Source organism: Melospiza melodia, chromosome 15, assembly GCF_035770615.1.
Source record: "Melospiza melodia melodia isolate bMelMel2 chromosome 15, bMelMel2.pri, whole genome shotgun sequence".
In the NCBI taxonomy this organism is placed as follows: Eukaryota; Metazoa; Chordata; class Aves; order Passeriformes; family Passerellidae; genus Melospiza; species Melospiza melodia.
This window is the reverse complement of record NC_086208.1, coordinates 17,274,540-17,296,635: the sequence shown is the minus strand read 5'-3', so window position 1 is coordinate 17,296,635 and position 22,096 is coordinate 17,274,540. Positions and strand designations below refer to the sequence as shown.

General features: G+C 42.7%; 1 protein-coding gene across 1 annotated transcript; it reads right to left on the bottom strand.

Annotated features, from left to right (window-relative positions):
- Nucleotides 1–1,336: 1,336 nt before the first annotated feature.
- On the bottom strand, nt 1,337–21,782 carry SYNM (synemin). The gene is made up of 4 exons (XM_063169912.1): nt 20,955–21,782; nt 15,785–15,909; nt 10,085–10,155; nt 1,337–8,598 (listed from the first exon to the last, which is right to left on the bottom strand). Exons 1-4 carry the CDS (start codon nt 21,738–21,740, stop codon nt 4,964–4,966), a joined length of 4,617 nt encoding a protein of 1,538 aa, XP_063025982.1. The 5' UTR covers nt 21,741–21,782; the 3' UTR covers nt 1,337–4,963.
- Nucleotides 21,783–22,096: the final 314 nt, after the last annotated feature.

Sequence of the window (22,096 nt, the reverse complement as noted above, 5' to 3'; positions counted from 1 at the left end):
TGTGAAGCAAATTCTACCTAGTGTTAGGGTTCAGCATCTCTTAACTTTCTCACCTGGAAAAATTTTATGAAGGAGGTTTGATTCCAGCAGTAAATTCCTGCCACACCAACCTCACATTATGATTTGGAAATGGAAATCAAAACCAATACTGGTGGTTTGGGATAACCCAATAGCTGGAGATAACATCTTTCAAAACCCAGAGTTTTTCCTAGCTGAAGAAAAGGTTGCTTGTTATTTTGTTGGTTGCAGAGATACAGCAGGAAAAAGAGTTTTACCTTTTAAACTATTTAAATTTGGAGTATGAACAAATATCTTTTATTTCCATTTAATTTTAAACTCTCCTTTTTAGAATATTGAAACACCCCCATATTTTCAGTGCATCTTTAAAAAGTTATCACAACTGACAAGTTGTCAAAACCAGGAAATTGAAATTGTGATGTACTGAAAACCAACCCATTTTGAGTGCCATTCCTCACTGCTCAGAGAAACACATCAAGTTTCAGAGAAATCACATCTTCACCATTGAGAGTTTTAACAGCAAAACTGCTTCACTTAATAGAGCCTGAAAACACACTTTTTCTGACAGAGGCCATTTCCAGTGGAAACTATTTTGCTGATCACTTAACCATCTTCAGACTATGCTGTGATTTAGACAGTACTTCCAGATACTTTCTTCCCTGTTTTGCAATACACGGAGAATGTGTGCTTTTCTCTCAGTGTATTAAAAATGAGGATCACTTCAGAAAGTCTCACTCTTTCACATAAAATCTCATTCTGATCCATTTCTTTAATTAAGAGAAAACTGGGTTAAAGGTATGAGTGATGTTTTCATTACAAATCAATTGCATGGTTAAAGAGAAAAAGGAACTTTACAGTACACTGAGGGTAGCATTTAAATATATGTGTGTGTGTGTGTGTATATACAAATATTTTCCATTAATGATTTAAATGGGTGTAAAACAGTTTCTTTACTAGAAAAGGGTAAAAGTTAAGACATACCTTGGTCAAGTGCCAGGCTCCAAGGACAATTATGATGCTGAAATTTCCACTTTCTGTGTTGCTTTATACTCTGCCTCTCCCACTACCTGTGGCACCCCACAACCACTGCTGCTCCCCACGTGCTGTGTGCAGTTGGAATAAGGAATATGCCATGTTCTGCCATCATTTCTATGATCAGCCTGAAAGAGGTGAATCTTTGCTGGAATGAAAAATGAGGTTCATTCTTTGAACCAAAATTAGCCCAACCTGAGAGCAAGGTATTTACAGACATTAAGTCCTTTTTCTTGGACAGTGCAGCCTTAAAAACATCAGACAGGAAGAAAGAGAAACATCTGCATTGATTTTCATTGTTTAATACTCAAGAGTGAAAAAGTGTAAAATCACAAAGCTTATACCACCACAAAAAACGCAGTTTCATTGCAAATGACCAGAACACAAGCTGCCTGCAAAGTTTCACACAGCTGACATCAACAAACCCAGGTTCAACATTCTGACCGTCTTTTGAAACACGTGCTGTTCACAAACACCAGCAGCACCGAGCTCTCGCTATCTCACACATCCTTCTTGATCTTCTATGCTCTATTTGCTTCCTAGACCAGTGGTTTACACATTTGAAAAAACAGTGCCCCACTTCTGGTCTATATCAGCATAGAAATACAGAGTTTTTACCCTCCCTAAAATGCTAATTATATTTTAAAAGCATTTTGTTTAACCCAAACTCAGCGGTAAAGTTTTTATTTCTATTTAATAAAAAGCATAATATGAGTAAGCTTCAGAAGTGCATGCTGACTGAGGGTGTGTCACCAACCTGCTCAGCCACAGGATATAATTCTTGAGTAAGTTAGTACACCAGGGAGTAGGTTATGTTTGCTCTCATTAGTAATTCATGGACCTACAGCACCAGTTCTGCACATGCAGCCACAAGGGGTGCTGGATATGTCTGTCCACCTAAATACACTCTGCTGTCTGAAGGCAGAATTATCCAAAAGTTACCATTATGTCTAAATGTCTCAGGTTAGTAAGAATTAAGTGGAAAATGGGTTGCTTATATTAAAACCTTTTTAAAACTTGAATTTTTATATGTGAGGCAACTTTGTTTTCACAGGCTTTCTTAATGCGAAGGAACTGTGCCTGAAATGTTAAAATCTTTTTAAAGTCATGCTAATGCACATTTCCAGTACTCTGCAATAACCTAGCTTCCCAATAATTGAGTAAAATCCTGCTCTTAAATGAAGTTCACTGAACAAATTTTTCCTCCAGACTATCAAAACAGAAATGTATCTTGGCATAACCTACTGCATCTGACAGTGATGTGCAAAGGAATTTCTGAAGAGCTGTTGCTGCCTCAGTGGAAGCAACACTGATTTTTAATTTTTTTAAATCCTTCAATGCTAAGGGCACCTATATTTTATGAGTCACTTGCTCCTCACTGGTTTATTCCCTCACCTTACCTTATAATCCTCCCAGCAGGTGAAGATAAACAGAACAGTTTTGGCATCACTGTTCCTAAGGAGCACCTGAATCTGTCAAAGATTCCACAATGTATTCATAAATGGGCTTGGCATTGTAAGTAGCTTCTTGTTGGTTGCTAAATATATTTTCTGCAGATATTCTTGTATCTGCTTTACAGAGAATGGTAAGTCTTGAATAAAATTGCAAGAAAACTTACCTCATTATTTTTACCTCTGTTGCTTACTACAGACCTGACTTCTTCCTTCATGCAGTTATTTGATACTTGAAGTACAGAATCTGATTACTGGCAGTATGGCACCTAGCTGGAAAATTCTGGCTTGTACATGATTATTAAACACAGAGATGTTGCCACCTTTAAAGTCATACAGTCAACTAAGGAAACAAAAATATAGGATGAGATTAGAAGTATTATAATAATTAACATCCTATTTATAAATAGAAGCACAGGCTCTTTCTGAGCCTATAGGAATAGTTTTGAAAAAAATATTATCTATTACACAGTGAACAGTATAAATAAGCTTAGATTACATGCCTTGAGTGCTTCTACACAACTCAGTTTCCTATTCATTTTCCAGCTGTTGGTGGAACTTTCAATTTTGACAAATGATTCCAGACAAAATGAGGAAAACATTCAGAAAATTTTGCAGTGCAGACAAACCTCATGAGTTAATCTTTGGAACATTAATAGCTTTGTACAGTTTCAAACTTAGTAAAACTAAGGCACACATGGATTAAACGGTCCTATATCTGAGAGAGCAGGATATGTCAGTCAGCACGGAGCTTCTCAGCTTTGCATTTACATTCATAGTATAAAGCAGCAGTCAGCTTTGAGAAATCTACTTCTGTTAATAGTAAGGAATCTGAAAAGTGACTAGTCATGCCAGACTAAGATAGTCTAACTGGATTCTAGGATGGATCAGCACACACAAAACTGGGCTTACATAACCACAGGAAGAAAATCTGGGAGTCGGCGCTGGCCGGGCTGGCACTGCTCAGCCTCCCCAGCCAGGTGTGTGTCTGCTCTGCAGAGGTGGGCACAGTGAGTGAGTGTGTGCTTGTGTTTGTGAGTGTGTGTGTGCAGAAACAGCAGCTTCTCACCTCTGTTTGTTACTTCCATACGTGTCCGGTATGGTATTCCTTACCTCAGTGACAATATTTTGGCTGCTATTTTTGTTACTGCCAGCACTGCCCAGGTCAGGCCAGCCAGTGGTGCTGTGCTGGCTTCCAAGCTGAACTTATAAAGTCACTGAATTATAAAGTGAAATTATGTCCTTCATTCAACCAATGTGCAATTCAAGTGAAATTAGCTTATTTGCAAACGATTTAAGTAGAAGGCAACTTTGGCCTAAGGCACACGTTACATTCAGAGGAAAAAAAAAGGAAGAAAAACAAATTCAAATCTCAGGTTGGGTTTGCAGGGGGAGTGATTGAAAAGGACATCTTGTTTGTAAACAAAGGATTATCTGGAAATGAGCTGACACACAATGATCATAAGCGTCATCAATGTCATTTGTAAAAGTTTCCTTCTAACAGGACACATATCAGCTAATTTCACTGTGTTAGGAAATTAGGCACTATGTAGTCATGTTTGACTCTTCACACTTGCCTTTAGCAATACCTAGTATCAGGTAACCCATGAACTGCAAAGGAAGTTGAGGTTACTAATGTACACAGCCACTGATTCTGTAAGGAGTTCTCCTTACCTCAGTGGGAACACCATCCAGTCTAGTTTTTAAATTTGTTTTCATTTTAGATATATATTAAATATACTATTGTCTAACCATAAAATTCACTATTTCTCACCTGGAATACTGTGAGAAATTCTTACCTCAGTGTTACCTCTTTCTTTTTGCACTGCATTCAAGCTATAAAAATAATGTCACTTTTGTCAAGTCTTGCTATGCTTAGTTTGATCCTACAGGATCATATTTAATTTTATAGCTGTAATAACGGTCTCTTATAATGTATGCATTAGGTATTGCATATAACTACACAGAAATGGAACTGAAAATCAGCTACTACCACTCAGTCTCATATTCTGTTAAATTTGTGGTCAGTAGCTTGAGATTCAAATCGAATTGCATAGTAATATTGTAGTAACCAAGTACAATACAGTATTAAGAAAAAAATTAATTTGAAAAGTCATATGCAAGCACACATTTAATAGTTGGTGTGCTATAAAACAAACAGAAAAATAGAATCCTTTGAATTCCCCAGTAGCAAATTCCTGTTTCTATGGGTGGAAAAATCTGAAAATACTAGACACAGAACTCTGAGGAAAAATATTAAGAGCATGATCTCTCCCAAAAATAAAATTTCCAATAAAATAAAATGTGCTGAATAGAGGCTTAAATTCAACACTTCTCAGTCCAGCATTAATAATCTAAATAGTTTGAGTGCTTGCCCATCCCTTTTTTTCTCTTTAAAAAAAAAAGGATAATATAAAATAGGTATAAACAAACTGCTATGTAGGCTTCATCAGAGAGTCCTTTCAGAACCACTGTCCATCATTATCATTCTCCTCATCATCTTCCTCCTCATGGTCCAGGTAGACAAAAGCGACTTTCTTCTCTTCAGAAGTATCCGACCTTTGTCCGACCGTTCTTTGCAACTGCACAGTTTGATCAATATATGACTGTTCCACCACCTTTTCCCCCTGATCTTGGGAAAAACTGGAGAGAACGTAGCCACTTCTTGTGCTTTCATTTCCTGCAAGCTGGTTGCTTTCAACAATGACCTGTGGCTGACCAGCAGAAGGCTCTTGCTTGATGGACACCAGCCTTGCCCCTTGCTGCTCTGCAGATGTTCCACCCATATTGGAAACATCCATTTGGAAAGTGTAAGCTGTTTCCCTGGAGCCTACTTTAACATGCTTCACAGAGCTGCTGCTCTCAGATGACTCTGCTATTTGTGAAAGATCTTCCACCACTCCAGCAATGGGTCCTGAGAAGATGATTTCTTCAGCATGAGTTCCTGCAGGACTTACTTTAACGCGCCTGAAGGCTCTTGAGCCTCCTGAAAGGGTCTGGTCTTCCAGTTCAGTGATTTCTGTGTGCTCAGAGGCAGGCCCCTGGTAGATGATCTCTTCAGCTGTCATAAAGCCCTGGGGACCCATCTGGACTTGTCTGACTGAACTTTCTGCCTGTGAGAAGTCCCTTGTGCTGCTGACCTCCACTTTACCAGAGATGGGCCCTTCAAAGATAACGTGCTCAGTGTGAACCTCTTTTGGGCCCAGCCTGAAGTGCCTCATTGATCTGCTGACATCCACAGCCCCTTCAGCCTGGGAAAAGCCATCTGAGCTATTGAGTGCCACAGAGTCCAAACCCGACCCCTCAAAAGACACTCCTTCAGTCATTTGCCTTGATCCTACCGTGACACGTCTTGTGGTCCTGCTGAAGTCTGTGGAGACCTTCTGAGAAAGATTTCCAGAATCCATCTCTTCTACAACTGTAGTAATAGGGCCTGTAAAAATGACTTGTTCTGTGGTTTGGATTTCGTTGGGGCCCAGTTTGAAGTGCTTCACAGATTGGCTGAATTCTGACAGCCCCTCTCTCTGAACGAGATCTTCTGAGGCACTGAGCTCCAGCGTTTCAGAACCCGGCCCTTCATACAGGACCTGCTCAAACCCCTGGACTTCTGCTGGGCCAACCCTGACACGCCTCTGGGACTTGCTCTCATCAGCTGACTGTGATGAGTGAGAGGCCTCTCCATAATCTGCGGTTTCCGAAACTGAACCGTCATAAACGACCCTTTCAGTGGTGTGATAGCCAGTGCCACCACTGCGCCTCGTCGTGGAGGAGCTGTAGATCTCCTGGTCAGCAAAAGGACTGTATTTGTCACTCTGGGAAGAAACTTCCACACTGCTCCTATCTGAGCTCTCTTTCTTCAGGGAGTGTAATGTTGCCTTCTCCTTCTCGCTTGTGATTACTTCACCAAGCCGATCTACATCAAATTCATCAGCATTAAGGGTCTGGGACAGATTGACTTCAGCAACAATGGTCACTGAGCCCCCCTCCTCCTTCTGATCAACTTTTTTGATATCAAATGCCAAGTTACTAGCATCCACTTTGCTGTCTTTTGTTAATGCAGAGAGCTCCTCTTTCACACTTTCTGGGAGACTGCCCTCCAACTGCTCCAAAGCTTCCTTCAACTGATGTTTAGGGTCTTTTGTTTCCTTGGATAAAAGCCCTTTTATTGAAGTCTGAAATTCATGGGGAATTTTAATTTCTTTTTCAATGACAATGGATTCAACATGGGATCTTTCACCCTCAGGAGGATGCTCTTTTAAAATATGGGCACTTGCTTCCTCCCCCACCACTTTGTAGGTATCTTCTGGAGACCTCGCACCTTCCTCTCTCTTACTTTGTGTGCCTTGCAAAAATTCGTCTTGCCAAGAATATTTAATAGTTGATTCTTCTTCAATATGAATTTGCCCATAGACTGAGTCATCATCTTTTTCATTAATAATAGGATGCTCATCAGGAACAGATACAAAATATTTCTGTTCAATAGGTGAGTCATCTTCCTCAGTTACTTCTTCCACATGAGTGAAGCTCTCATGGCGCGGTTTCTTCTTTTTGACATCTTCATACGTGAAGGTGACATTTTGTTCCTCCTCACCATAACGCCTCTCCCTCTCAGGGAATGAATCCTCCACTTCTTCTACTTGGAAAGGCGTTGAAAAATCACTCCTTTCATCAGTGGTGTAATCCAGTGGCTCCTCTACAATCTCCACATTCACAGACACGTTCTTTCCGCTCTCGCTTCCTTTCAGGCCATGATGGACAATATCTTCTATCTCCTCTTTGGATGGAGTTCCCTCAACACCCTCTCGAATCACTTTTCTAACATCCTGGTTTGATAGATGTCCTAAGTCACCTTCATCAGAAATGGCTATGTCTTCTTGAACTTGAGACTGCACTGTGAACTCAGTCTTTATTTTCCCTTCATCTTCTTGTTCTTTCTTATCAAAATAAGTCACTTTGGTGTCTGTTGACATCTGTGAACTAGAAGAGTGTGTGAAACTTTTAAGAATGTCAGCAACAATATTCTCTGCTATGCTTTCAGTTGGCAGAGCCCCCATTTTATGGCTCCCATCCCTAATTTGCTCTTGATCTTCCACACTGGACTCTGCTTCTGAAATCCTCACTTGGCGAGTTTCAGCAGACTGAGTTGCATGTTCATCTGTTTCTCTTCCTATTGAAGTTTTAACACCTTGTACCCTTATTTCTTTATTTCTCTGAGCCTCTTTGTCAGGAACAGGACTTTCAATGGTGATTGGTATCTCAATGACATCTTTGCTTCTTGATTCTGAGGTCACAGTTGCATCTTTTTTGGTTGCTTCCCTTTTCAAAGTTCTTGCAGCAGAAATATCACTGTCTATTACCTTCTGGCTAATTTCCTCATGGATATATTTTTTCTGCTCAGTCTTCCTCCCAAAATCGACAGTTTCTTCTATAAAGGATTTCTCATCAGTTTTCTTTTTCTCATCCTTTGTTTGTTTATCCAGCTTATCTTTTTCTTTCAGCAGAGATGTCTTCTCATCGGTTGGTTTGCTGCCTCCTCTTTTGTCTTTTAGTGTGGTCCGAGTTTCAATTATAGTTTCTTCATATTTAGATGGTTTTGCATTGGTAATCAGCTCATAAGCTGGAAATCTAGTGAAGCCTGGTTTACTTCTTTCAGCATCAGGCTTGTGGTCCTTGTCTGATCTTTCAGCATGTGTTGATTCTTTTGAAAAAGATACTGTGGATGAAGTTGTAACTTCTGTTTTCTTCCTTTCTGGAATCCTCTTTTGCTGCATTTCAGTGCTTCTCCAGCTACTGTAGTCTGGAGTAAATGTTCTTAGCTCTTTGTGGTCTGTTACAATTCTTTCATCCTTTGTGACAGTCGTAGAAGGGCGATATGTTGAACCAAGCAGGTCCCTTCCAAAAGTTCTTCCCCCCGTTGTTGTGTGTGATCCAGACAGTGTGGAGTGGGCTGAGTAATGTGCAGAGCTGCTCATATTTGTCACTGGCATTCTGTGCCTCGTGTCAGTGATCCTGGGAGCTGGCGAAGTTTTACTTCTATTACTTTCTTGATAAGTAGAATAAATATCAGTGTAGTTTGTATACAAAGTGTTTATGAGATCTGCAAAGAGAGCACAGGTGACCAAGCATTAAAATAATGGTTTGTATTTAAAATATCATCAAATAGAGGGCATGAACTATGAAAACATGCACTATATTTTATGAAAGAAATAATGTCTTCATTTTCAGTGGAGCTTTGTACAGGCATTCCTGTAGGTTTTGCTTGTTAAATAAGTCTCTGCATAAATTACATTAAAGCTGAAAGCAAAGCTTTTTCTCAAGTTGCAAGATCTTGCTAATTTGACCTGTTGTGCACTACTGGGTATTGTGGCATTTATTGAGGAATTACACTTTTTATATGTATACTGATGTTCATTTACAACTTCTTATTAAACAATGTATGCTGGTATCACAGGCTGGGTTTTTTACTTCATTACTGAAGTTTCTTAGTTCCTATTGACATTTAAGGGCACATTCCCACCACGTACTAGAAACTGCAAACACAAATACAACCCTTCATAGCCTCACAGTAAAGAACAACAAGGGAGAGAAACAAAGAACCTTTTAGGATCTGTCTGTAGAAATTAATACAATGTTCCAGAATATCTGACAGGTAAGACCAACCAGTACTGCACCACACACATCTCTCACTCCTAAAAAGCTACCACATCTTCTCTGACTTTTGGTAGTGTCTCCTGTATTATTTCTGTAATTCCTTCCCTGTTCTGTGAATATGCTGAGCACTGTCTGCAGAAGTACTGGCTAGTCCAGATCCAAACTCTGCTGTCCAGATGAAGACACAATGTTCATAATTTAACAGCACAGGCAGATCTCTGTGAGCATTTCAGCCTGAGCCTCTTGCTCACACAGCCTTCAAATGTCTTCTGGGACTACAGTAATGACCCCACATTGTTAAACTCCTGAGTATTATCCAGATTAACTCTGTTATTAATTGCAATGTCCACAGCAGTCACAGTGAAGGTCTATCTTATCTAAAACCCTGTTTGCAGGGACCAAAAGTAGATACACAGGGAAGAGTATAAGAACAGGGCAAGTAAATAGTGATACTTCCCTTGTATACTCTCACAGCCTCCAGAGATTTGCAGCTCCTAAGATAGAAATGGTATCTTTATGTTTAGTAAGTCTTTGATTTGTCTTTCATTACTCTGCTAAGATATCTCTTTAAACCCACATGAACTTTTTAACACTCACAATGCCTCAGGATGATGAACTCCTTATTTTTAACTACATGTTCTGTTAAACACCTCTTGCTTTATACTTCAGAACTCTTTTAAGACCTATGGACATCCAAAAGTTCTTTAGAGCTACAAAACATCACTCCCTATGTCCTCCACTCAAGCCATGATTTTATAAGGTATCTCACATAGAAGAGCAATATGTTGATTTAAAATATTAACACTCAAAACAAATTCAATATTCACTTTGCAATACACCCATAAAAATATACATCAGGAAGAGTATAACATAATGATTTCCAGTTGTATTTAATTTAATTCAAAATTAGTTTTAAAATATTCATATTTTACCTTGAGGCAATTTCCCTGCATACTCTTCTCTCCATATAATCCATGGCTTGCACTCCCCTTCTAACAAAGCTCTGCAAAACACAAAGGGCATTTCATTAAAATATTGGGAACAATAAGTATAATATTTTACATTTATAAGTCTTAGGAATTGAAACAATTATCCTGTAGGAGCAACCTGGAATGGTGGAATGTGACAACAAGTCCCATCCAACCTGGCCTGGAACACTTCCAGGGATAAGGCAGCCACAGTTTCTCTGGGCAAGATGTTTTACAAAAAAAAATGTCAAAATGAAAAAAAAAAATGACAGCAACCTTCCTGTTTGTAAAAGAGTAGTAAAGGTGGTGTTGAAGTGTGATATGAGGGAACTGTTACAGGAGGATTTGCAAGTTGTATCATTGTGAAATGAAAAATGAAGGAAAGTATAACTGCTGCTATCAAACACACTGCTGGAGGAAACAATTTACAGTGTTAAATTAACTATTCTTAGTTCCTATTCCACTGGAAATCAGCACATCACACATTTCACAAAAAAGGAGTGGGGAAATACTCTCTGTCAGAAACTGCTTGGTCTCCTTTAATGCCCTCTCTGTGTGTCCCTGTCCCTTTTGGCAGTGACACTCCAACAGCTCCCACACTTCCAGGAAGCGCCAGGGCAGCAGCCTGGAAATGCCACATCAGGTCATGCCCTGAGCAAGGCAAGGCTGCAGGCAGCACAGGAACTTGGTGGGTTTATGCTGCTCCTACCAGCATTTCTGGGCTTGGGAATGCCAGATGTTCTGCACTGATAAGACACAGCTGCAACATCAAAGCTGGCAGGAGTAAGGCTGGAGGACTGTGATAGCCAAGGGTTCTGCGTCCCCAGGGCAGGAGCTGAAAGCCACTCAGGACTGGGGTACAAACACCTCTGCTGGACATTTATGTCAAAACTAACAAAGCAGGTGTTTTAACATCACTTGTATATTTCACAGTTCCCATGACCGATCACTTTGGCACCAGCAAAATATCATTAGCAAGGTTTTCTTAGCCTTGATGCATTTGTCGAGATCCAGAAGAAAAGCCAGGTTAGAACTACCTAAAACAGGCTCAGATGGGCATCTTTCCTTTTATTTTTTGAGTTGAAAACACCCACAGTAAAAGTAATTTATCTTTCTCCAAGCTGAGAAAAGCTTCATGGGAATTAGATCCCTTCAACACATGTAATGCTCCCAAGACCAAACATCTGATCTGATGGAGCCAGCGAGTGCCAAACAAATTTCTCTGACAGATCTGCCAGAGAAGCTGGTGGTGACGCTGCAGAAACACATCCAGGGGCTGGCAGGGAAAGTGTTAACCATGACGAAGGAAAGCAGGAATGTGGGGAGTTTGACTAAGGATTTCTGGCTGCTGTTAAAACAACAGTTGTTCAGTTGCTGCAGCAACCTATGAGGTCACTAAAAATAAGTTCCAGGAGGTAACTGTATATGGCAAAGGGCAGCAGCCCACAGAAAAGCTGGATCTGAAGTGTTACTACTGAAAGTGAAAGGCAAAGCTTCCTCAAACTTCTGTAAAACTGGGACAGAGAATCAGTATTTTACTGGGCACTTCATAATATGTATGACCTCATGCTTATCAGAAACCAAGAAAATGTTAAACTGAGCTTGGCTTACTAAACTGGCATGAGAAAGAGCAGTGTACTGTACTGAGCCAGCAAACGCAGCTTGTGCTGCTCAGTTTGACCATAGCTTGAGTTTATGCAAGTCATTTTGCTTCTCTATTCCTCTGCATCCTTTCCTAATAATAATCTCTTGGTGGTAAGGCCTGCTTTTAAACTTAAACTGCCCAAAGAATTAATGTCAACTGTATGAACTTTTAAGTAGCCATAGTAATAATAAAAAAAGACATTGCCCCAAGCAGCACTCTTCTAAAAAAAATTAACCATGTCAGCTACTTCCTGGAAATCAGGTCCCAATGACATATACTCCTATTTTGTTAACACTTAATTTAAGTGTGACCAGAAAATAATCCAACTGCACCGTTAGCTCATCTCATTATTAATGGCATTTATCTAAAGTTAGCAGGGCCATGCTCGTCAGCCTGTGCTGGATGACAACAGAAACAACCAGTCCATGAGAGCAGGAGGAGGAGATAAAGTGGTTGGGGTGGGGAGAGAACAAAAGGATGCAGTGCAAATTTTATTATGGACATTCAGGACAGTAATGACTTAATTTCAACTACAGAAACCCAAAATCTCAGATGAGGCAGTTGGCCAGCAAGGCATAAAAACTCACCCTCTCTATCCTGGGTGTCTGCTAAAGAGTTAGAAAACATCCCCACCTCTCCAGGAAGGGGATCAAGGCCATTCCACATCCCTTTCCATCCTCCCAGGATAGGAGGACAAGGAGTGTGAACAACAGCAGGTAACTGCATGTTAAATTCCCCAGGTGTTGCAAACTCAGTATGTTCTCAAAATGAAACCCATACAGGAGTGGAACCTATTGGATGGTACAAGTTATGAAGAGGAAGAAATGAGACTGACTGAAAAAGCTGTGGTGAGTGGCTCAGAGGAGCTTAATGCTGGTGATAATTCAGTGAGAGGAAGGCATGGAAAGGGTCAGAAGTGTTGATGGAGGAACACAAGCCAAAGTTCACTGGCAAGCGTGTTCAGAGATCCTAACAATGACCATGGGAATAAAGCTGTGTAGCCTTTGGTGCTTCAGAATGCAGGGTGGTAACCTGAACAGAACATTTGTATGACACTGGAATTTCAAACTGAAATATTTTACCCTTCAGCAACATATTCTAGAGAGGACAGAAAAGCTCCTGAACCTATTGGTACAGGCTCTAGGCAGCCTCTGCTATGTGAAGAGAAGTTTCTGCTAGCTAAGGAGAAAGGTCTGAGAAAAATTCAGATTCTAGGCAGGTTTTCTATCTCCTTTTAAAATCAAGATTTTTACAGGGTGACTAATTCACCACTTCTCTCTGGAAATAAAACCTAAGCATAGTTAAGTAGCTGTGGTTTTGAAGGGTTCCAAGGACACAGAACAAAACTGTGAGACACTTGATAAATATTTACTTCAACAGTGAGAAAAGTGCTTAAGAATGAATATTCCCATGAGGTGTAACTCCACAAAGCCACATACTTCTCTTCCTAAGTGAATCTCGGCTCCCAGAGCAGGAAGGGTGAGCAGAGTCAGAGAGGAAATACACTTGGACCTTAAGGAAGGGTGTTCCTTGCAGCAGTGATCCTTCTTCCCACTCCAGGAGCAATGGTGACTAATGGAAAGAACTGACCTTGTAACAGAACTGTAGGAGTTGTGAAACAAAGAGAAAACACAGGGTGGGAGGCAAAAAGGCTCCAAGTCCAGCTACCACACCCGCAACCTATAGGGCCAGGAGGAAAGGAAATGCCAGGGCCTTGGTGGGCCCATGGAAAGTTCAGGATGTTGGACTGAGTGTGAACTGGTGGCTTTTGTTTCCAGTCTGCATAAGCCAGGGTACATGGCAGCATCCTCTGTGAAAACCAACTGAAGCTGTGCTCACATGCCCTTCTTTCCACGGGTAAAAGGACGTGGGAGAGGAACAGGATTTGAAAAAGCACATGAGTGAGCTGTCCAGAATTCTCCTACTTGACCTTACTGCCTGGGTGTCCTCCCACAGCAGGGTTGACAGAGACACACAAGAAGGAATGAACTATTTTCTTGAATAAAGGGAGAAAAAGAAGAGGAGGAATAGGTAAAACTGCATAAATGTAAAACCACAAAACAATAGCTTTTCAGCTTCTGATATTTTAAAAGAATTTTGATTGCTGGCATTTGGAAGTTTTTTATCTGTAGCAAGGCCCATTCTCTTATTCTTATCCCAAGTTCAGTGGGCAGATGCTCATTTTTCCATTGGCATCTGCCTTGCCAAGGCCATCAGTGACCCAAGCTGCACTCACATCCACCAGATGAAGAAACCCTATTGATTAAGGAGCTTCTTAACTGGACAACAAACACACTGCAGGTGATGCTGAATTGTTGTCCTTTCTATAACCAGGGCAGGCTTAGACAAGCCAATAATACTCAGATAATCAGTGATACAACTCTGGAGAAATTCCAGAATTTCATGGGCTTACAAGGTTTTCAAACAACTGAATATCTGGGCATTATCATTCCTACTTCTGGATGAATACTAATCATCCAAACAACTCTGATAATTCTGTTATTGTGACAGTGCTAATCCTGTTTTGCAGATGAATAAACCAAGGGAGAAAGTTTAACGACAGCAGTGAAAGTCAACAACAGAGCTGGGATTAAATTCAGAAGAATCATGTTTTTTAGCAAAGTTAACAGAATTAACACACACAGATAAGGATCACAGCTGGCTACCACTTCCACAGTAATGCTCCAGACACTGCTGGCTTTCAAAGGATCACAGGGGTCCCCAAACATCAAGCAACACACTGCTGCTTATCAAGTGACTGCAGATTACTTGTCCCCCACTGTCTGTGATTTTATCTCCTCCAGAAACCAGCCCTGGTCTGTGCCTCCTTGCAGACAAGGCTTCTTGAACAGACTGCTGGTGCTCTTTCACGAAGACATTCTCCGCTCACTACTCCTTATCAAGCTAGTCAGAAGTTATTTCAAGTTTCCCATATTTTCAGTTGTGCAACTGAAATTAAATTTCAAATGCATCAGTGGATTGACAGTCCACACACCTCACCCATAACTCAGCTGGTGCTCTCTTTATCCAGACTTACTGGTTCACACTCAGGACACAGCATTAATGCTTTAGGACACAGAAGCATGTATTATATTTGACTGGAAATACCCCATCTATTTACACAGGTTGAATATTAATAATGCATCCAGTGTAATGACAGAGGCAGTCTCCTTAAAAAAATACAGAAGTAGCCTGACAATAAATTTTCACAAATTATCCCTTTCCTCAGTAATAACTGCACATCCCTCTATATTTGAAGATCAGTATCTCAATGAAATTTGTGGAAAATATTGTGCTATTTGTAGAAAAAACACATCATCTTTACAAGAAGGAAGGGTCTTCCTCCAGTTCATCAGTTTTGGTTTATTTAGGACTTTTTTTCATTCCAAATCAGTTTTGTGTCATGTACATCATGATTCTTGGATTTTCAACCCCATAACTATTTAGTGGCTAGAGAGAGGCACAGTCCTGAAGATTCATTAGCAGGAATGTTGTTTGCTCTTATCTCCCACTTGATCTAAACATGTTTTCATAACAAATCAAGGATGGAGAAAGCCAGGACTTAATCAAACAGACTTTTCTGTTATCTTCCCACTATCCTACAACTGCAACAAGGATGGGGAACTCACTGCTTACATCAGTGCTGCAGGTGGTCACTAATTAACATATTTAAACAATGACATGTGCCATGTAAGTTGATGGCAACTACATAACCTCAAGTTTTAGTGATTGCAATTTAGGAATATTGTCTTCTCAGCTTGAAACCAAATATTGCCCCCAAAATCCCCACCAATCTGATATCCATTCTACCAGGACTAAGAAGGTTTCTTACATACCATGATATTTGTACCAATTTAATAGGATTCCTAAGAATTATAATGGCTGTAGAGCCTTGAGACTCCCAAAGTCACTGTTTGTATTTTAAATGCTGGAAAGGGGATGAATGGGGCTCCCATATCTATAAAAAGGGATTTAAATTATACTCTGTCTAGAGAATAGAGTGTGACCACAAATCTTACCTGTAGGTTTCAATTTCAAGGATGAGGCCTGCTTTCACCTGCAGGAGCTCTTGGTAGTCCCTCAGGTAATCTGTGATGGACATGGTCAGGAACTGCTTCTCTTCTTCCAGGGCATCAATTATTCTCTGAAAAGAAACAAATTATTTTTAGTTTTGAAAGAACATAAAATATGTAAACTTCAATGCCTTAAAACATAAAAATCTTAATTAAAAAAAAAAACTTTTACAAAAGTACATCAGTGCTCTATCACTTCAAAAACCAAAAGAAATCAGCTCCATGACCTCCCAATATACAAGCTGGAATACTTTGTTCCTGAAGCAACTTTTATGCCAAGTTCATTTTATTCCTTACTAAGCTGGTTAAGTTATTTCAGTTAAACCCATTCAGATTCCCTGTGCAAAAGTTATTAAGCACACATAGCAAGGAAAATACACTTATTCATAAGACTTATATGTGACTCATTTGGTCATTTTAAGACACACTTAAATCACACTTGAGATCAGAAATTTCAGCAATTTCTTTGCCATGAGAACCTTATCAGTATTTTCAGCTCCACAGATGTCTGGTTTCAAACCAGTTTTGGAATTTGAGCATCTGAAGATACTCACAGTGCCCACAAGGTAAAAGATGAACCTCCAGTGATTCCTTCAAGTTTTCTGCAGTATTTGGACAGCTGCTTTGAGGCCCATCCATCAATATCAAATATCTAACCTTGCTAACTAACATGCTATAGATTGCAATTTGTTCTGGGGGCTGGGAAGACAAATTAAATATCAACAAAGGCCCAATTCTGTTTTGTTCACATCACTCAGCACTATGCAGGAACTCTGAAATGTCATTTACAGAGCAAAACCTCATGTACAACACTAAACAGGAATTCACAACAGTGTATTTTAGATTTCACCCTGAAAACTGCTTTGCAATCAAACTGGAAAATCAAGGCACTGATGGTTTAGTTTTAAAAAATTCAAAATATATCACTTATAGGCAGCAAGTGCTCCAGTATCACAGTATGAGCAACAGCATAAAAAGGAAGATACAGCAGGGGACTCTGCTTTTAATGCCAGCATGATGTGCTAGGCAGAAGTAAGAACTAAGAATATAAAGTGCTGACATGTCAAACATTAATAGTTTTGGGTTTTTTAAGTAAAACTAAAAAAGAAAGCTCTATGAAGGAAGCTGCCTATATTTGCCTATACACGTGGGTACAGTTCTCTATATAACACATGAATTTCTTCATTTGCCTTTGCAGCTCTTGCTAAATGATTACACTGATGTTTCCCCTGACATGACAATCCTTGCCTACAGTCTTCAGTGTACTTAAAACTCCCTTTTTATGGCAGAAGACAAATCACATCTGTGCATCTGAAAGAGCACCAAAACCCCCCAAAATCCTCCTGCAGACCCAGGGGAGGCACCATCCCATGGCCAGGCAGACCTTCAGCACCTCTGAGGGAACAATCCTCTCAAGAACAGCACAGACACAAAGGAAAACCCCGAGGTGAGAAGGGAAGAAAAGTAGAAGTGCTGTTTTTTAAAACAAGAATGGCCAGGGTGCAACAGAACCAGGAGTCAGCAGAAGGTGCAGAAGAAAACCAATCCCTAAGAGCTCTTGTACAAAAGTTAAATGATTCAGATGTTTCTTGCCTCCACAATTAAACACAGAATAACCTATACATGTGCAGAGCTTTAAAATGCAGTCCCAGAAGAATCCATACAGGAAATTTCTACACTGGACTACAGACTGTGGGGAGCTCTGAAAGACAGGGGCTGTTCAAACCCATCCAACAACACAGGAGCTTCAGTCCCTCACCCCCAAGTTCTGCAGTCTGGGTTTGAAAATCCACCTGGATTCTGCTCATGGGGCTGGAGAGCACTGGGGATCCAAGAGCTGGAGTTCATGATTACCATAAGGGGCCACACAGCCCAGCCAGCTGTGCAGCAGTTCCAAAGGAATTAATTCCAGTGGGAGCAGACACTCTATAGACTGGGTGGCAGACAGCCAGACACCCAGCCCTCCATCCCTGATGCTCAAACATAAAGCAGAAGACAACTGGCCTCAAGTCCTGTCTCCAAGCACACCAAAAAGCACAGGAGCCAATCCATCAAAGTCCAGCAGATTGGGAGCCAACAAACCCATTTTGCAAAAGGTAACCTCTGCTTGGCAGATCTGGTGTTTTCTTCACACAGGACTCTCTTGGAAAGATCTGCTTCCCAGCCACATCAATCACAGCCCCCAAATGCCTGTGACGTCCTGCTAGGACTAAGTAAAGGAATAGAAACTGTTTTCTCACCCTTCATGTGCTCCTTTCCAGGCAGCACTGGGAAATTTTAGAAGGGCAGCAGGAGGGAAAGAATTTACTTGGGTTGTCCAAGCTGTACCTACTGAGGGAATAGAGGATTCCAGGCCCCAGCCCTTTCCATCTGGAACTATTTACTGATCCCATGGCTCATTCATGGCTCAGCAGGGAAGGAACTCACCCTGCACTTGCCTGGCTTGAAACTGCTACACAGAGAAAGGCACATGACATATCAACATTAAATGTGCATTTGACAAGATGTTTTCTCCTTCTCCTGAGCTCACAGCACTGACACAGGAACTGATCTTAAACCCACTCTTATCAGTTAAAAATATCTGCCTCGTTTCAGAGCAGCAGGATGGGCCATGGATGGTTTTACATCCAAATAATTCAGAGTTTTCAAACCACCAGGAGTTTTTGCATCAGTATTCTCATGGCACACAGTTAAAATTATAGAAGGAAGAGACCTACTGAGTTCATCCCTTTAGCACTCAGAACCAGTGAAAATTTTCCAGTGTATGATTTACTGCCTGCCTGGTTCAGCTGCATTATAACTCAAATACTTTTTTCTATTTAACACTGCTGAAAGCTTCAGTGAGGATAAGGGCAGTTCAGGAGGCAAAGATGAACATATAAGGCAACTGGATGATATATGGAAAATATGAATAAATCTAATTGCCATTGCAGCTGCAATGAACAATAATAACTTGACTTTAATCTGTACATACATATCATTTCTACATGACACTCTACAATAAATAAGCATGGAATTGATGCTTTTTAAAGAGCAGTTTAAAACCCATGCTGAACATACTTCAACCAGTAAGTGAAATGAGTGAGAAAAAAAGCTTTGATCCCAAGAACGGAACCTGAAACAGCTGCTCCTACGCATTCCATAATTTTTCTTCCTGGATGTGAGCAAAAGATTTTATTTCTCATGTACAGCAGACTGGCAACTGCAAAAAGGCATTTCTCATTAAACCCAAACACAACATCCTTCAGAATTAATAAACCCTATGACATATTTGAATATACATCTAGATAATATTTAATTTCTGGTGAAAATGGTCAGATATTTTCAACACACTTTTTTCTTCTTGTTGTATTACTAAGATTTGAAATTATTTTTCCTGTAAAATCTAAAGATGCCAAACATTCATGAAAGTACCAGAGAAGTCTGTGATGTTGGTGTCAAAACAACAATCCATTTTGGAGCATTGCATCAGGATCATTCAAAGGCATCCATTGATTTTCATTATTTGACTTCTGCAATAGATTGCTGTCATTACAATGGGTTTCTCCAGTTGCTCTTTCAAAGAAAAGTCTTTAAAAGTACAACCAGATATAAAGATAACTGGTTTAAAAACACCTCCCTGAGCTGAAAAAGTTAAATAAAAGCCATTCTCACTGACTGTAGTAGAAAAACTTGTGGCATGGACAGCAAGCTATACAAAATGCTCTGTTTACTCCATATTTAGACATTTTCAGTTTGAGCAATGATGACTCTCATTGTAAACCCCTAATAAAAATTACAGACAGCAAGAAGGTCATGTTTTGGAAATCTAAGAAACTTTAAATATAAAATAGAAAAAATGAAGAGCTTTATTTCTTCTTTACATTTTCAGCAGGTTTTGTCTGTTGGATAGATTTAATTAATGAGGGATTTACATATGTCATCCTACAGCTTTGGGAATGTTTACATATGCGACTGTCAGAATGAATTGTCCTGTCAAAAACGGGAAAAAAATTATTTAAAAGTAAAGAGCCTTTCCAATTACTTCTTACATACCTAATCTGTCTCAGTTCACAGCATCTGCAAACTATGCAGCTTCCAAACAATCCAGCACAGTACAGAAACCAGACACACACAGAGCCACAGGTCCCAGTCCCTTCCCAGCTGCCAACATCTCCATAATCTGCACAAAGCTGGGCAAACACGGGGTTCGGGCACACACCGAGCTCCAGCAGGGTGTTAATAAAGGGTCTAACAATGAACAAAAGAAATGTTGCCCTCAGGAAATGGATGGATGGGCTGCATGATCTAATATGTGCTCTCCCCTCGGAGCTGGATGAGCGGATACTCCGCAGTTCCGGCAGGAGCTGATCCCCTCCCACACACACGGGGGATCACACATCACACCGAGCACCATCCTGACACAAACAAACCCTCAGCTGCACACGCTCTAACCCTGTTTGACACCTCCAACATCCACCTCCAGCATCTTCTCTCCTTTACACAAAGTTTTCTTAACTATGCTGGGGACCACAAGCTTTTCCTGAGGCTCAAGGCACACTGGAACGGGTGTAAAACAGGAAGAAATTCCGGATTATTTCTGTGATGGGCACAGGCCACCCTGAAGCCTCAGGGCCGTGTCCCGCGGTTCATTTGCTCCCAGGGACCGCTCCGTGTCCCAAGCGCTCCTGCCAGCCCCGCCAGGAGCCTGCCAGGCCGTGTGCCTGCTCCATGCTCTTGGCCACCTGCCGAGGGCAGGGTGGGAAGGGAGCACCTGTCACCGGGATGATGTCCTCAGGGTCACTGTCTCCCTTCTGAGTCACACCCAGCTCTTCCCAAACCCCTCAGGGGCTCTGAGGGACTCCCTGCCCCACACTGAGAAGGGCCCAAGCTCCTGCTGGGCCACCTCCTCCTCCAGCCTGGGGAGATCCCAGTGCCAGGAGGGAAAGCGGGGTGGGAAAGCCCGGATCACACCGAGCGAGAGCGGCTTTAGCAGCTCCCGGAGCAGAGCGAGGAGGAGGGACGGGAAAGGCGGGCTCACATCGCGCCATGGACCAGAACTGAAGGGAAAACGCGACTGACAGGAGTGCCAGGGGAAGCGGGAGAGTCCCGGCAGCGGGGCCCATGTGCCACCCACCTGGTACTCCTCCAGCTCGGCGCCGTGGCGGTCCTGCAGGGCCAGCATCTCCTGCTCCAGCCGCTCCCGCAGCGCGACCAGCTCCTCGCCCTGGCGGTGCAGATCCTCCAGGTGCTGCCGGCACTGCCGGCTCTCCTCCCGCAGCAGCTCCAGGTTCTCCCGGCTGCGCTGCGCCTCCTGCTCCTGCAGCACCTGGATCTGCTCCTGGTAGCGCAGCAGGGTCTCCCGGCAGCTCTGGTTGAGCAGCATCTCGTAGGTCTCCTCCAGCTCCTCCAGGCTCAGTCCGGCCAAGGGGGGCGGCAGGGCGGCCAGGTTCAGCCGCAGCTCCCGCATCTCCACCGCCTCCCGCCGCTGCCGCTCCGCCATGTGCCCGTGCTCGGCCTGCAGCTCCAGCAGCAGCTCCTCCAGGGCCACACACTCGCCCCGCAGCCGCTCCAGCAGCGCCCGCTGCCCGGCCAACTCGGGCTCCAGGCGCCGCCGCATCCCCAGCACCTCCGCGCCCAGCGCCCGCAGCTCCTCCAGCTCCCGCCGCAGCCCGTCCCGCTCCAGCTCCGCTTCCAGCTTCGCCCGGGTCAGCTCCTCCAGCTGCATCCGCAGCCAGGCCAGCTCCTGCTCGGGCACCTGGAGCCCGATCAGCTCCTGCTCCCGCAGCTCCGCCAGCTCCTGCGCCAGAAAGCGGTTCTCCTCCTCCAGCTCCCGCACGCGGGTCACGAAGACCCGCAGGCGGGAGTTGAGCTCCTGCAGCTCCCTCTTCTCGTCCCATCCCGCTTCCCAGCGCCGCCACATCTTGCCGGGCCGCGGGGTCGGGGCGCGGTGGCCCCGGGGCTGCGGGCGCTGCGCGGCTGCGGCGGGAGCTGCGGGGTGTGCGCGGCGCCGGGACCGGCCCCGCCCCTCAGCCCCGGCCCTCAGCCCTGGCCCCGCCCCCGGACCCGCGGCCCCGCCCCTGGCCCTGGCCCCGCCCCCTTGCGCCGTGGCGCCCCCTGCCGGCTGCTGGTGGCTCCCGCCAAATTCCTGGGCGGGAATCTGAGCCCGGTTTAAAGAGCAAAGCCCGGCTTAAGGACCAGAGCCCGGCTTCAGGAGCAAGTCCTGTTCGGGGAGCGAAGCCTTGTTCAGAGAGCAAAGCCCTTCTAAGGGAGCAAAGT

Excerpts from the sequence above, each read along its gene's own strand:
- SYNM (XM_063169912.1), bottom strand. The coding sequence starts at position 21,740 with ATGTGGCGGCGCTGGGAAGCGGGATGGGACGAGAAGAGGGAGCTGCAG. Across the intron at positions 10,156-15,784 it reads CTTGAAATTGAAACCTACAG|AGCTTTGTTAGAAGGGGAGT; the intron begins GTAAGATTTGTG and ends TGTGTTTTGCAG. Across the intron at positions 8,599-10,084 it reads TGCAGGGAAATTGCCTCAAG|ATCTCATAAACACTTTGTAT; the intron begins GTAAAATATGAA and ends CTCTCTTTGCAG.